General features: G+C 35.6%; 1 protein-coding gene across 1 annotated transcript in view; it reads right to left on the bottom strand.

Annotated features, from left to right (window-relative positions):
• Positions 1-17,642, bottom strand: part of LOC120624896 (protein kibra) — a 103,998-nt gene that overhangs the window by 83,502 nt on the left and 2,854 nt on the right. Inside the window, exon 2 of the mRNA XM_039891665.1 lies at positions 2,227-2,336. Within this exon, the coding sequence (XP_039747599.1) occupies positions 2,227-2,336 (110 nt within the window). The remainder of the gene's footprint in view (positions 1-2,226; positions 2,337-17,642) is intronic.

The raw sequence follows: 17,642 nt of genomic DNA, 5'->3' as shown, positions 1-17,642 counted from the left end.
TTTCTATTGTAATTAAAAAAATATGGGTTATTCAAAAGCCAAATAAAAAAATTCCTTTTTCAAACTGGTTTCCTTATTCAGTAGCTTTTTAAATTACTAAACGGTACCTACTTTTCTTTCTATCACTTGACGGCCGACTGGCGACCCTGCTTTCTGAGTGCAATGCTGTGGGTTCGATTCCCTCAACTGGGAAATGTTTGTGTGATGAATATGAATGATTTTCAGTGTTTGGATGTTTATATGTATATTATAAGTATGTTTATATGTATAGTAGAAATATTCATCAGTCATCTTAGTACTTATAACACACCCTACTCTTCCTTTAGACTAGATGGCGATTAGTTTATTTATTTATTAATGTACTTGATTTGATGTATACCTAGTAGTCCTCAACCATCCGAAATATCAGATGATTTCGGCTACGCAATTGCAAATTGATAAATGATGGGTTATTCAAAAGGCAAATAAACAAATTCTTTATTGAAACCGATTACGAGTATTTAAAATAACTGCCATTCACGTAACAGGTTAGCTCGTAACAATCTTAGACTGCATCATCACCAGCCGGTGAAATTGCAGTCAAGGGTTAACTTGTTCAAATGAATTCAATGAAAAACATCTCCAAGATTTCATACGCTACCTATAATTTATCTGTTATATGATGAGCTAAATTGTATCTTTGAATGGTTTTTCTTTTTTCTTTTGCTTTTACTAAGAGGTTTACAAGGAAATTAATGCCCGTTTTCACTAAAGGCAAATAAGGCAATGCCTAAATAAATAACGCCTAATCTAAGAAGATTCCTAGGCCTACATTTACCTTTCCTCTATCGAACTTGTCTAATTTTGTGTTGGTATTCTCATATTTTTAATTTTTCGTACTTAGATTTCAGGTTTCTAAAAAAACTGTTTTTTTTTTCATCTGTTAAATGTCAGTTTACGAGTTCCTTAAACATTATGCACCGAATAATCGGTGTCGTAAATTCAGATGCCGCCTGTCCTTAGTCATTATCTAAGAGTTGGTGAAGCGTTTTTTTCTCCAAGCATCACTTACATCTTTTAAATCTTCAATTAGGCATATGATTTAAGCGTATCCTAGGTTTAGTGAAAACGGGCATTATTCTAATAATCTCATCCATGTCCAATATTCCTGGTGATAGAATTAATAGCGTCTTCTTAGTGAGTATAAAATTAACGACGAGACGCAATTCACTCGATCACAAACAACAAAACCAGCCGTCATAATTCATAAATATTATTTAATTTTGTAACATTTATAGATCGTACGTCAAAATCTGTTATTAATTCATGCACCGATCAAGGTTAAAGTTAGCCTCGACTCTACAGTCTATACCCGTCACTTGTCCATTTCATCCAGTGTTGCACAACCTCCATTTTATACACCCCGCCGTTCTTTACTATCCATATCAATCATAACATACAAACGTACGTAGTTACGTTTGTTTGTTTGATTGTTACCTTTGTTCGGCTCTACCACTTCACTGTTTTTCAATGAATTGAAATATCGGACATATATAGCTTGCATCCTAGAAAATTGTATAGGATACTTTTTATCCCGTGAAAACTTCCGTCTATGAAAATAGTGTAAATTATTCTACTAGTCAAACCCTTTCATTTGATACCGATCCGATCCGATTGGCGGCAGCCGTCTTGGATCGATTTTCATTAAAAATAGCTAAGAAGCTTCGTACCAATTGACAATTCAAATAAAAATAAACAAAATCAAAATCACCTCATCCGTTGGCGCGCTACGATGCCTCAGGCAGACAAACACACACACACACGTCAAACTTTTAACTGACCGTCGTTATTGCGTCGAGGGTTAAAAAAAGAGAAAGATAAACTAAAATAATCATATTCTTAGGTACTGAAGCACGTTAATACAGTTTATACTACGACAATATACACACTGCCATCTAGTCCCAAAGCAAGCATAGCTTGTGTTATGGGAACTAACATGACTGACGAATTTTTTTTTATCAATATACACATATAAACACCCAACACTGAAAACACTCATGTTCATCACACAAACATTTTCCAGTTGTGGGAATCGAACCCACGGCATTGGACTCAAAAAGCAGGGTCGCTGCCCACTGCGCCAATCGGCCGTCAAACAAAAAAAGTGTAACAGTTTGGCGCATCAAGCCAAGATACGAGTATCTTACGGATGCATAATAAAAGCCGGCTAATAAAAATGGTACTCACGGTTGACATGATTGATGTAATATGGCCCGATCTGAGGGTCGTAGGCCTCCTCCCAGCCCAGGGGCAGCTCATTGCCAATGCAGTCCGCGAACGTTTGGGGCTTTGTATATCTGAAACAATGATTATTTCTTGTCAATACTGAGAATCGTTCAATTGAAATGATACGAAGCACTGGTTTTGTGCCTGTCGATTTCGCTCGGATTTTATGCAACACTTTTTTCCCGGATGGAGGGGACAATACTGTATGACATAATTTGGGAGTGCAGGTTGATTCTGTAAGATAAATAAATAAATAAATAAATATACTACGACAATACACACATCGCCATCTAGCCCCAAAGTAAGCGTAGCTTGTATTATGGGTACTAAGACGACTGATGAATTTTTTAATGAATAATATACATAAATACTTATAATATACAGATAAACACCAAGACACTGGAAAACACTTATATTCATCTTCCAGTTGTGGGAATCGAACCCACGGCTTTGGACTCAGAAAGCAGGGTCGCTGCCCACTGCGCCAGTCGGCCGTCGAAGAACTAATATGAACAGCGGTTGCTCTTCGCGAGAATGCTTACAATGTGATGTTGGAACCGATTCAAATATTATTTGGCTTAAAGAATCACTCTGCTAGGTGATCTTAAAGTCATGACTTAAAAAAATCATAAATAAGTATAAAAAATCATAAAAGAGTAATAATGCTTAGTATGGGATGTGGAAACAATTAAATACTACTAAATAAATATACTACGACAAAACACACATCGCCTCCTGGCCCCAAAGTAAGCGTAGCTTGCGTTATGGGTACTAAGATGACTGATGAATAATATGACACAAATACTTATAATATGCGTATTAAAACCCAGACACTGAAAAACATTCATGTTCATCACATTTTCCAGTTGTGGGAATCGAACCCACGGCCTTCGACTCAGAAAGCAGGGTCGCTGCCAACTCGGCCGTCAAAAATTGCAAAAATCGGCCGTCAAAAATTGCAAACGATTTGAATATTATTTGGCTAAGAGAATTACCCTGATGGGAAACGTATGGAAACTCAATGTCATTTCTATTAAAAAAACATTAAAAATTACTGTGTTACGTTTTTCATTCATACCCTTGAAAAATCTTCAATAGTGTTAAGATACTACGTAGCTTAAGTTTATAATTAACAGATAAACCTAAAACTACATTTTTCTTTGTATTGTTTTGAAGCGATGTTATTAACCTTAAACCAAAGATGCGAGGTTTGAAAACGCGTCTCTGGTGTATTTTCAAGATGTCTCTTTATAGGCGCGTCTTTATTCCTACTTACGTTAAGGCAAGAACAGGGAGATGAGTCAAAAATATATTGCATTTCAAATACTTTTATTTTGACCGGTCCGATCCCGTAACGTGCATGTTAGAAACAAGAAAAACGTGGGAGAACCAAATTTGAGAGGAATAAACAAATTGGAGAGTGAGAGATTACATTTTACCTTGTTCTTTTTTAATTTTATTATAAGCAAGTTAGAAATATAATATTACAATATCGGCACGAAAATTATTTCGTGTTAGAAATAATTCCAAAACATGTTGCAAATATTGTTTTGCAACGTTGCCGCGGAACAACTCGGCTTCCGCGACGGAGGCAACATATGACTTCACTTTTGTGTACAATAAAATTAAAATATATAAACTGATACAGGTTTGGCGACCGAATTTAACAACGTGGTACCCAAAAGCATTTTGCCTATATATGCGTCCTTTCTTAAAAGTATTTGCAGTTAATTATTTTAAATGTCAATTTTAATATCACAAAAATGCAGACGGAAATGACAGAGTAACTAGCATAAATAAAAAATAAACATAACTTTATCCAAATAAATTCGGTTACCTACTTTTAATTGTCTGTTTGTTATCTACATACATGCAATTCACTTTATTACTAGCTGTTTTCCATCTCAAAATATCTAAAACTAGCTGTTGGGCGCGACTTCGTCCAGGTTTATTTTTTATTTTTAAAGCATATTTGAAAGTGCGTACTTGTAAAACAAAATCGGGTGTAGTTTTTAAAAGAACTATTACTAATACTACTATTACTATATACTATAAATGAATTAACACTGCGATACTAATGTTACCCAATTTTGTCTGTACCGGGCGGCGCGGGGTCTAACAAAATTTTAGAAAACAAAAGCTGCTGATGCGACTGAACCCTCAGATAGTTAGATATATTCCTACTATTTTTGTAGGTAATAACGAGTATTTTAAACAGGTCGTACATAATTTTTATGTATTATCAATAGTACAAGTAATGTATTACATTGGCAATTTTTTTTCCAACTTTGGGTTACATTATTGCAATTTTTATAAGGATCTCCAATTTTTTTGTAAATAAATTTAAGCCATTGTTACTTCGTGATAGTTTAGCTTTCATTTGGTAAAGAAATGGTTAAAATAGGTGCAGTACTTTCGGGGCCTCTTCGATATAAACAAACAAAAACATAAAAAAAACTTTTCCTTTTATAATATTAGTATTGAAGTATAGATATGGTTTAAGTACGTATTTATCGGGTTTCTTTACACGACGAAATGTCCTCTACCTTTAAAAGAATCACCACAGCTTTCTTTGTAATTCACGAACAGCGTCCGAGCTTTAAGGAGGACCATGGTTTCATAGGAGGTCCATGACTCCCAGCCATAAGTCATAAGAGTTTTGTTTTCCGAGTTATGGTATATTAGTAGTAGTAGAGCTATTGGGCACAGAGCTCGACCAGGAAAGTCCAACAGCCATGCTTATTTCTGCCGCCAAATGACATTGTTGCAATAAATAAATAAATAAATATACTACGATAATACACACATCGCCATCTAGTAGCAAAGTAAGCGTAGCTTGTGTTATGGGTCTCGATATGGGCCTGTCAGTGACGCGGGGTCATTCCACGGACACGACCAACAGGCTCAAAACCAATGATGACGGGCCCTAGCCCCTAGAAATGGGCTAAAACAACAAATACCAGGGCAGCATAACTTAAAGATGACCCGCACACGCTAATATATATATATATTTTAATAAAATACATAAATTCTTATAATATACAGATAAACACCCAGACACCGAAAGACATTCACGTTCATCGCACAAACATTTTCCAGTTGTGGAAATCGAACCCACGGCTTTGGACTCGCTCGGACGGACGGACGGGTCGCTGCCCACTTAGCTAAGGTTAGCATGCCTCAGGACGTGTTCCTTTGCCCATTTCCATACCCTACGAACTGTTGTTCTGTTTATAGGCGAAGGGTTTCCACTTCATTTCCCCCAATGAAACTACTTCTAGAAATTACTAAGGCTAATTTATCTGGAGTATACAAAAGAAGCCACCAATCAGAGCTCTCCAGTTCTAAGAACACAAAACCTTTCCCATAGGTCAAGCGTGATTACTTCCCACGAATGCAAGGAGGGATCTATTAAAACTGCTCCCATTACTATCATTAAACCCCAATAACTGGGGCCCATTATTATTTCGAGTTTCGGTTGTTATATTACACTGGATTCACCTGGATAGTTATATCGAGAACTCGGTAAGTCAATTTGTAGCAATTTGAAGATTATGTTTAATCTTACAGTTTTATGTAACTTTTTACTATCAATAAGTTCATACTTTCAGCCGCTGGGTTCTGTATGAGAGAAATATGCAGTGCTGACTTCTAAGGTAAGTCGCTAAACGCTTAGAAAAATGAAGAAATCACAAAAGTTTTCATACACCAACATATTTAGGGTTTATATATATTTTTTTAATTTTACTAAGTACAAGTTATCCTTTAACTGCAATCACACCTGGCTACAAGTGATGATGCAGTCTAAGATGGTAGCGGGCTAACCTGTTAGTATGGTGTACTTACTACTGTTAGTAGTGTGTAGTATGGTACACTAAATCGCTTAGCGGCACGTCTTTGTCGGTAGGTTGGTAACTAGCCACGGCCAAAGCCTCCCACTAGATGCCAGAGAAAATTCAGAAATTATAAATTCAAAATTTGCCCCTGCCGGGAATCGAACCTGCGACCTCCTGCTTAAATTCATAGCTGTCACCGTTGCGCCAGAGAGGTCGTCAAAAGGTTTATAAGAAAGCTGAAGAGGTTGTATGTTTTAGTGTTCCCAAAAATAACGGAACCCTTGTAGGATAACTCCGTTGCCTGTCTTTCGGTCCGCTCGTTTATCACCACCGTATATTTCTCAGAGATGGCTTAAGGTACGAAGTTTAAACTTATACCTGATACTAAAGACTGCAGCATCATATTGATGTAAAAACTTCAGGCTTCTAGTTTTTTTTTTTATCGTTTAAGTTCGCTGAACTGCTTTGGAACAGCGTGGTGGGTTTACATCTTTAACCCTCATGCCAAACCAGTGCCCATGAGTGGGCACATAGCTGTTGCCCACATACCTCAACTGCGTTTGTAACGGTTTTTTTTTACAAATCCCGTGGGGACAGTTTCCCGGGATAAAGATTAGCCCATTATACTCTACGCCTTTACAACTAACTCTGTGCCAAAAGCTGTTAAGTTGCTTAGTTAGAGCATGAATAAAGGACAAATAAACTAACAAACACACAATGCTTAATTCGCTACAAAATGGCATATAACTTCAAATACATACAGTGGAAGTATGATGATAATCTGTGGGCATAAAACTCTTTATGCAGCTAAAACAAATAGGCAATTTCTGGTATAGAAAGCTGAAGGCACTACGATAAATTAAAGGGCGTTCTCGTACCACAAGTATGTGGTTTAGCTAGGTGCAGATAATGGCAAGAGCAATTAATTATAGCTGCGTTATTATAGTGATGTGAAATGTCGACATTTTTTCGTAATCGAGTAAAATTTACGTAGCCAAATTCTCGTTCGATGTTACCCGAAATTTTGTGTCGTAAAGTTCATTATAAGTATACAAATTTATGTTACCTTACCTACCCCTTTGAACCGAAAGGTAGCGGTTATTCCACTAACAAAAACATTCCGAAGGAAAGTTGACGTCAAACAGGCGGTCCAGCGTAAATATATTATGCCTAAACCAAAACAACAAATGAGTCTTCGAACAACAAATGTCGTGCTACAAAAAGAGATATGTACAGACTACAGATTTATGTTATACATAGCAAGCAAGTCAAAAATGATCAGTATAGCTGCCATTGGACTTTTACTGTACCTAGATGAACAGTGTTGTGCTTCGTTATTAATCAAAATAAGCGATAAAACAGACATAAAAGTCTAGCAGACAAAGAATTTATGTAATGTCAAGACAAATTATTTAGAAATTAATTAGATCAATACAATATAAGTTACCGTGAAATTTATGATAACAGAACTATCTAATTTTTAAATGTTGTAGGTCAAATTTTAAACTTTAACAACCAATATACTTTTAACCAAATTTATTATCATAAGTAAGTTTAATAGTGTCCAAACAGATGTTAAAATATCAAGAAAACCAGTCCAGTCCATATTTATGTCACCATTTACACACAGGAAGTTATTATTCATTGTAGTACATAATATTAACCTGTATATTGGTCTAGTGGTTAGCATGTTCATCAAGATTACGATATTTTGGATTCGATTCTCGGGTCAGGCCCAATTGTTAGGTATTAGGATTTTCTTTCAACTGCCAGTATTTTGTATACTGCTTCTGTATGTGTTTTTTTTTATTCTCGTTCTATTTTTTTAACTAGTAGTGTGCAAATAAGAGTAAAAATAAATAAATAAGCCCCCATGCCTTGAAGACAACATTAGCTGTCGATCTATCTCTTATGAGAGAGGTGAAAGGGTGGGACGTTACAAGGATGACCTTTGCATAGTACAAAACAAAGTCGCTCTACTAATTTCTTTCAGAAGTTGATAGAGTTGATATATATATTACGCAGAGAAGTCCAAAGATTTCAATCAAGATTTCAATTGTTATATCGAAGCAAACATATTTTAGTGCGCTTCCTTTGCAACGCTGCCTAAACCTTACGAGATAGATAAAATCAATGTACTACGGAATTCTATTAATAACACTTCAAACTACATTAATATTTACATTGCACCCGTGTGAACCCGGGGCGGGTCGCTAGTTAATTATAATAGGTACTCCAGTGTCTAGTCTAGTAAATTTGTCAAAGTAGTCGAGTAAAACAGCCTTGTCCTATCACTAGTCCGGTGCCCGGGAGCTCACAGCGGGCGAAGGGCGTGGTTCACGGGCGCCGCTGCTCGATGTTAAAGTCTCGACTGAACCACGCTGTAAGTTGTAACGTGCATCAGTTATACGATGATGATACCGTAAGGGCCTTATTAATAAACCTTGGCATAACGCCGGAAGTGTTATGCAGTGTTTTTTCACGCTTCTCGAAAGGTGCTGTCAGTTAAATTGGAACAAAATATTACACAGCTATTAAAAATTCAAAGATTCTTTCTAAATTTGTTCTAAAAATTATTCCTACATTATGCCACGTTTACGAATATAGGGGTAACGGTTTTGATAAACACATATATAAACTATACACGATAGTTTATACTGTAGCTGGCTGTAGAAGTATGAAATACTTTGCAGGCTTAAGAATCAGTTTTAACGAGTTTTTCTCGTTTTAACACTGAGTCAAAGGAAAGTCTCAAAATCTCAACTTAATAGGCTGTGAAAATAAATCACCCATCACACTAAGTAATGCGACCTCAACTATTTTGTACACTTTAGACAAATGAACCAAGTATATTCGGTCAACATTTTATTTCAAATCAGCAACATTTGTTCATCTCAACGGAAGTAGGTAAACTGTGGCCAAACAAACACCTCATAAAGTTTTAATCAAATCAGAGGACATGTCTTAAGGGAAGAGAAGGGTATAGGCCTTTGTCCACCACGCAACCCAAATGCGAATGGTAGACTACACACACGTTAAAAACGTTATGGAGATCTCTCTGGAATGCATGTTTTTTCTCGATATTTTCCTACACCGTTTCCTGTTTTTTTATGGATTTGCTATTTATCGGCTTAGAACGCACATAACTCCAAAAAGATAAAGGTAAGTGTCGAGGAGTCCTAACCATGAGTTAATAACCTTTCTTTGAAATAAAATTCATGTAATTTTATAAAAAAAAATCCATACTACGTAAATAACTTTCCATTTCTATTCGAAAATTTCATACAATACTGGGGCCCACGGGTGTAATACCCGGCAAATCTTCAATGGAAATTCGTAACTCCTTCCGTATGGCTACCGAATACAGCGTCCATTACATTACAGATCGTTCTTATCGGCCCGACGGGATAGAGGGCGCGTGCGTATGCGCATCCATTCCACAGTGAGGGAGATAGGTGTATTAAAACGCGCAAGTGCGAGCGCGACAGAAACGTTTTACAATGTTGCCGTGTCGTGGTGGAACGGCAAAACCAGTCCTGTCAGCGGGACATCAAGACGAGGCGCGTTCTTGGAAACGGTGACCCGTGTCACGGAATCCCTGATCGCACACAAGCAAACCTACACACACACACACCCACGCGCGTACACAGTACACAAATGATTTCGAAGAGCCAAGAGGGGCATATTTTGAAAGACCATTAACCAAACACTACCGTTGTATGGAAAACGTTATGTAACATAATGACATTTTACATCCTCTCATTGGTTCTTGCAATGCAAACGAAAGTTTTGATACAAAACAGTTAAATTACAAATTTTTAATAAAGTGAGGTAATAAAAAAACTTTTATTCCGAAAAGAAATCGCTTTCTTATGGATGCAACTGTCTATATTATGTGATTATGGAAGGTACTTTATGTTCAAGAACATACCCTGCCGCTTTTAATTAGTTTTTTCATAATTTTACATTTTACAATATTCATTTTACATTTTGTTCTTACCATAAACTACCAATAAAAAAAAAACAGATAAGAACCGTAATTTTTTTCCAAATTTATGTATTGTCCCTTGTATTGTTGTTGTACGAAAAGAAAATATAGCCACCTGCCAAAAAAATTGGTGTATCTCTACGTTAAAATCAGAAATAAGGAGTTCAGTAGAAGAAATAGAGTTACCGACATAGCTCAGCGAGTCGTGAAGCTGAAGTGGCAATGGCTCCGACAACCGATGGACGTTGGAGTCTTAAGGTACTGGAATGGCAACTCCGCACCCGTAAACGCAGCGTACGTCGGCCCCGAACGAGGTGGATATATGGCATCAGACGAGCCTCTGGAGGCAAGCAGCCCAGAACCGTGGATTGTGTAGCTCCCTACAAAAGACCTATGTCCAACAGTGGATGTCAATTGGTTGAAATGATGATGATGATGATTAAAATCATAGAACCTTCTGTAGTATATCCACAACTTAGAAATAGCAGCTAGTTGAAGGAAAAGCTTGATTTACTTTAGCAATATAACTGATTTTCGAACCATATTTCCAATGGGATAACAAGATGATTTATAATGCGTTAAGATATGGTGAATCGCAAAACCCGTCAACTTGCTTATAGGCTTTAGAAAGTCTTTTAACGTTTGGACTTCAGAAAATAACGCGACAGAAGGCCAACGTACTGCCACAATCTGCAAATAGAAACGAAACATGCTACCCGCTTTGGACTGTTTCAATAAGCATTCCTTGATATTTTATGAATTACTCGCAGATTGCAGCACACTTCTTCCGAGGAATAAACGGTAGAATATTTAAATAATCACGATATCCTTACATATTCATGACTCTATACTAACTCAAGCGTTATTTAATTCTTAAATACTTTGATGCTAGTAACTTTTAGAACAATAATAATATTTATAATTAAAAATAAGCTTAATTTGCTATACTCCACGAAAAGCATCTGAAAGAATCTGTTTAGTGTAATTTATAATTTCTTCAATCCTTATACTCCACACCAAACAGATTATTCATATTCATAATAATATTTACCAATCAGGCAAGAAGGAAATTAAAGGGTTTGTTTATGAATTACATTTAAAAAAACTATTTCCCGCGAAAACGCTCGCCGGGTGTTATGTCCGTAGTCGTAACGTCATAAGCAAATTAGAGCTTTAGTAATTCCTGGTTCCCTTGTTAATGAATATTGATTTTGGTATAGATAACAAAAAACTTAGCAATTGATAACTTGAAATCCCAAAATACTTGATAAACGCAGAGATTTTCGAAGTTCAAGTTGAGTAAAAAAATTTGTTTATATAGAAGGGACGTCATCATTTTTAATTAGTAGTTTAAACTGCTATGGTGGGTCACATTTGCAGTTTTATTTATTGAAAATAAATACGAATCTTACTTCGAATAAAAATAAATATTCGGTTTCTATAATACATTTATCAATATATCATTAGATATATTCAATATTTTAGCCATTCTTTATTACTGCCATCAGGCCTATTGCTCAAAAATCTGATATTTGGATTACTTCCTTCAATAATGTGTTATTATCGACAGGCTTTCGGCTAGCACGAACTCTGGCGGATTATTGCGACATATGAAATAATTCTTCCGTCACCACTTAGTACAACAGCCGATTACCTATTAGCTAATCAAGAAATTATTTCCGAATCGTAAAATAATCTAAATAGATAATGAATTCTGCAAATCTTGCGTAAAATCGTATTAACTACACCGGTGGGCGTTGTCGCCATTATTTTTCTCCAAAAATAAGGTATTTCAAAACACGGATTACCAAATCCTGGATTACAACGAAACTCGGATCACGTCTGGTCGGGAGGCGGTGCCACGCTGTCTCACACATACCGACCAACCGACAGACGGACACACGCACACCTACTTAAATTCTATTAATATCGCCCGGGAAATATTTTAATCCGCATAGCTGGCTTAATGCACATTCCGTTTGATTTCAGGAAAAACCCATTTTAACTTTTCCATCACGGTTTTTTGCTAAGAAATCATTTTAAACCTTTGTATCATTTAAATAGTTTATCACCGTTGTCTTTTTATCGAGTTCAAAGCTAAGATCATAGTTTGACGGTCATTATGAGAAAGATTTTCTGTTCTTAGCAATCCTTTTAAATATGGTTTAATAACTTCTATCAATGATATACCTAATATGAAATCGTGTCTAACTTTTGTATTGATGTTCATCGGTTAAGCGTTTTAAAATATAACATTTATCTTCAAATATGTATGTCTGTCACTTTCATTGCTATTTTAGGCACCAAGCACGAGTACAGTGGTTTTTAACGAGCAAATAAGCAGAAATCTTATTATTCACGGAAACTTTTTGAAAACTAACAGCACATCTAGAATATTACCCATTAAAGATTAGCTAAGCTACGAGTATATATTCCATAGACTTATTAAACGTCGTATGTATTCTGTACGCTAAACAATGCTCTCAGGGACAGGAATATCACATACTTTCCGGTCCAAAAAAGGAAGCGTGTTAGAGGTCAACGTGATTTCCTTCTGCATTCCAAATCGCTGACACAAACTGTTGGTACAGATAGAATCAAATTAAACACTGCAATCGTTTCGACGTAGCCTGTTCGCCGGATGATCCTATAATTGGGTACAAAAATTGTAACTGAACCGAATCGTGAGTTAAATTAAGCTCGGCCACAAACATTCTTAACGCCTTACATCATGACCGATCACCAAATTTATCCCCAAGAATTGGACCATTGGAGTACTGTTTTTAAAAATATATGTGAATAATGCTGGTTTGCAGGCCGCTAATATAAAACTATGACGTCACGCGTTATTTGATCATTGACAATCGACATTCCAAAGCCAAGTGTGAACAGAAATGTGTGGCGTTAAAACGCACGTCACGTCAGTGAACCAAGGTCTCAGGCTCTGCTCGGGGCTCAAGGATTCAATTCGAATAACATATTTTAGAATCTGCTACCATACAATTTCATTTAACTACCCGTCTTTCAAAAAAAAAAAAAAACAGGCTGTCCAAGGCACCGTGCTTGTTTTTTTGGGTATTATCCTATATTTTTGTTACCGGTTTCGATAATTTTTTTGTGAACTAAATTTTTCTAAGATCAAATTCCAAAGAAGAAATAGCATGCTAAATTTATAGACATACAGAAGACACTTAAGTTCAGAAAGTTGGCCATATTCATTCAAGCTTACTGCAAGAAATTTCTTTAAAGTTGCAGGGCGGAAAATGTATTCAACATACAACACCAAATCAAACACTCAATCAGTGCAATAGTGTATTTAATATCTAGTATAATTTTTTACACATCAAGCTTCTAATAGTAAAATGTTTCAACACAGACAGATATACAGAGTATCAACTTACATTGAAATAGGTTTTGATATTTTTATAATTGGAATTATTTTAGCTAAGAATTAAAACCATTGTGTAACATAGCCAATTAATTGAGTTAGTATTTCATTTGATGCTGTTGGGTATCGGCAAAAGTGACGGACAGACTGGTAGTGGATTACATAAACATGCATTGAATATAAGGTTTCAGTCTGAATCACGATGCATACCAGCCGACTTTGTCACGCCGGCGGCCGACGCGCACGATATCATGACCATCACAAATACAATAAACATTTGATAACTCCAAAGTCTAGAATAACTGTACAAACCAGAAGCGAAGACCCTAAAAGCGACAATCAAGTTCCTGGAGTGTCTATAATTGAAAGCAATTTATAGAGAGATTATAAAAACGGAGCAAGTGCAGAAGACTTCACAGATTCCAAGTGAATAAGTTAAAGCAGGCCGAGCTAAATGATATATAATAACCGAATAAGCCTCGAATAGATAGAACGCTAGATTGACGAACCATGAAATTAACTGTGACGTTAAAATATAGGACTCATCTAAGGTATATTGAATAGAAACAAAATATTGGTTGTAAATCATTCTACAATATTCTTTTAAAAAAAGTAAGATAATCAATGATAGTTTCAAACTGGTCTGAAAAGATCACATATAATAAAGTGTTGTATTCTTATTTTTCTCTAGTTCACACTTTCACGAAAGGAAGAATATTTTAAGTGTAGAAGATACGAGACGTGAAAAAAGAAGATCATCGATTGACATGTTGGGTTTTGATCATTTTCAAGATAAAGAATGAGATAAACAATAAGTACGAGAAACCAACTAAAATAATGGTGGCATTAAATTCTCTGTAGATTATAATATACTGCTTAGTGCTAAATTATAAAAGCGACAAAACACAAATTCCGTTGGGCTTACGCCGTACTGGTTCAAAATGTAGTTGTTACTAAGTATTTTTTTCTTTCAAATGTTTACTAAAACCAGCGGTTTTGCATAACAAAAACAAATCTTTGCAATATAAAAAATGGAATGCGTTCCAAAGTGCTCGCACAAAAAACTTAGGTACGGTAACTTAGCGTTGACGAAGTGCTAATATCTATGTAACTGTGTTAAGTGTTCCAAGTTAGAAATACGCAATGATATACCTTTTCTTTAACTTTCTTTGAATGTTTTTGATCGATTATCACTAATACCCAAAATTAATAACCCATCCAATGTAAATTTTCAGATTCCAGAAAAAGATGAGTAAAGCTCCTTATCTTATAATACGGAATAATATGAAAATATCTAATTTAATCTTTGATCGAAAGATTTGGGATTAACTTCGGGTGCCAAGTTATTAGTAGCATTGACTTTTTTACGTCTCAAATTAATCCAAACATTAAACAAGTAATTTCAAGAAGTATTGTCAAGTCATCGACGTCATTCGTAGTATCTAAGATATATTCTTTGAATATAAGTGAAAAGATAAGCAATCAATCATACAATATTACAGCGGCATAACATGGCGCCTTTCAAAACTCTAGCGCCAAACACAAATACCTCTAATAGTTCATATTGATGTTTATCCACTATAGCCCACAAATGATACTTTCTCAGCAATAGAAAGTTAAACATTGGGTTTGGCATAAGTCCATTCATGTGGCAATGTTATTAGAGCAGTGTTATTGAGCGGAAGGTGTACTTAAACATAGTCCAAAGACTTGATAACACTACATCGAATGAATGAGGTGATGTTTGTTAAGGTACGAAATTCCTCGGCTCCATTGTTTGTGACCGTTGGACATAACATTTCGTGCAAAAGCTTAACAATTCGGCTTTTATAATCAGATCATGTCGCAAGCCGTTCCGGATTGAGTTACATTCCTAAAGTATTTTTACCTCATGTGAATCAATGCGAAACATATCGGTGTCACAAACAATATATAACAAGTTTTATTATCGTACTAATGCTATGTTCCTGCAAAAAGATCATAAACGGTATTACATAACAGACTTATGTAACGGAATAAAATTTGTGATCAATACTAACATCCGTTAATTAACATTTAAATACAAATATTCAAAGTATTTTACATTTAAAACAGCTGTTGTTTTTGTGAAATAGAACTTTGCTATCATCTTATCGTACAGGTGGCATTCCGAAACGATTACAATTCTCGTACCTACTTACCTACACAATTTAACACTACATTCTCAAATACCAAGTTCTATTATGGAATGGTATACATTAGAATGTTACCTAGTTATGGTCGCATATTTCGCCCACGTTCGAACGCGTCTATGATTTATTCAAAATCAAGGATTAGAATTAAATTGGCGTATAGCGGGGCTCCTGCTTCATTTGTATCTTTGGAATTTTAAACTAAAGTAAGTGGAACGTTATCTGTAACGATAAAATGGAGTGTTTGATTTACTTTTATCATTCTATTTCCAAGATTTAAACTTAACAATTCTTATCAAAACATTTGCATGAGAAGACCAAACTTTAAAATCTTATTATAGTAAAACATAATTAAAACGATAAGATCCGTCTTCCAAGGTATTCTATACTGATATTCTCAGAGTGTATTCACATTTAAACATTTTACTAATTATGTACCCCGTTAATTGCTTTCCAATCAAAAAATAGTGTTTCAACACGACTGCACAAATTAGTTTAATTTTGTTGGACCTCCTTAAATAGTTTCACACTAAATCAAGCTTAATATATATTCCTGTAAAGATTATAATCAAATTAAATACGAAACATTCAAAATCGATGAAAAAACGAGTATGGGCAACATTCTTCATTTGACCAAGTTTGCCGGCCTCTACAATTATAAGCTTATGCAAATTAGGTAAATAAGTTTTATGGCCTCATCTATCGCGTCTTAAATTCATGTTGTCTCCTTGTACAGGTGAAACTCCTAGCATAGAAATATGCAAAAATTCCGTCTCGACACCCACACGTCAGCTTGCTAAACACGTATATATATATATGGGTTTTCTTTTATAGACACAGTTTAATGGAACAAATAATCCCAATGAGCCATACGAATGAAAAAGTTTGAAACGGATGAGTTTAAAGAACAATCCATGTGACGGCAAATAGATAAGAGAGGAATGTTATTTTCGATTAGAAACTGGAGTAACGTTGCATTTATCGTATTGATATGCATAGTTTTTAAAATATGCGTAACATCGTTTACATGCAAACTTAAACGAAAGGTCGTTGTGTATTAGTTAGTTAGTATATCTCTAATAGTTATCGATCATCATTAGTTCCTAATCCCCTTTTATTCAGTTAATGTTCGTAGTTAGCAAAGCATTATATAGGACGCATTTATAAATTTAGAATTAGAGTACCTACTATTAATTACCAACTACCCTAATTCTAGCAAACGATTATATGTAACTAAATCTGATTCGCCAAAGAATGTTTTACCCAAGACTTAATCGAATCATGTTAGATTTCAACGATCAGTTATGAGCATTAATTATCATAATACATTATTAAAATATTTCGGCAGATATAGTAGCGTATTCGATGAGCATCGGAGCAAAAAACCACCAAGGACATCTTTATCTCCGAGGTATGCGTAGAGTAAACAATGCTGTACGCGCAGTATCGCGTCCGATCGCCGCGCCCTGTACACCAATAATTACCTACCTCGATCATACTTCGCTCGTATTTTCTAGATACTAGTTGCCAACAATACCGACTTATTCTATGAGTAATTTCTGTTCGACCAACTTAATCGGTATGTTAATTACTTAAACACAGGCCCTGATGAAACAATCACGAAGTGAGAATGTTAAGTTACAAAGCGATGGGGCTCCCATTCCATTAGAGTCAAGAAACGCAGCAAAATGCCCAGCCCCTTCTGCGACACGGTTGAAGGCGCCCGTAGTGCGTGGGAAGTACCCACAAGATGCTTTACACATACTTGGATTACACAATCTTGGAAGAGGCTACATTACACGACCAATATTACTAATAAAATGTGAATCAGACCCGCTTGCAAAATCGACAACTTATGCGCACATAACACCCATTACATTGGACTAAAGCCCAAGAGGATTCGCAATAAATATTAAATAAGCAAATCTTACTGCCCATGAGGCATGCAAATTTGTATTGACGCATTCCAATGTTGTCAGGTATCACTGCGATTC

This window comes from Pararge aegeria, chromosome 7 (genome assembly GCF_905163445.1).
Source record: "Pararge aegeria chromosome 7, ilParAegt1.1, whole genome shotgun sequence".
NCBI lineage: Eukaryota > Metazoa > Arthropoda > Insecta > Lepidoptera > Nymphalidae > Pararge > Pararge aegeria.
Note: the sequence above shows the minus strand (reverse complement) of the source record. Positions and strands in the feature narration are given on the sequence as shown.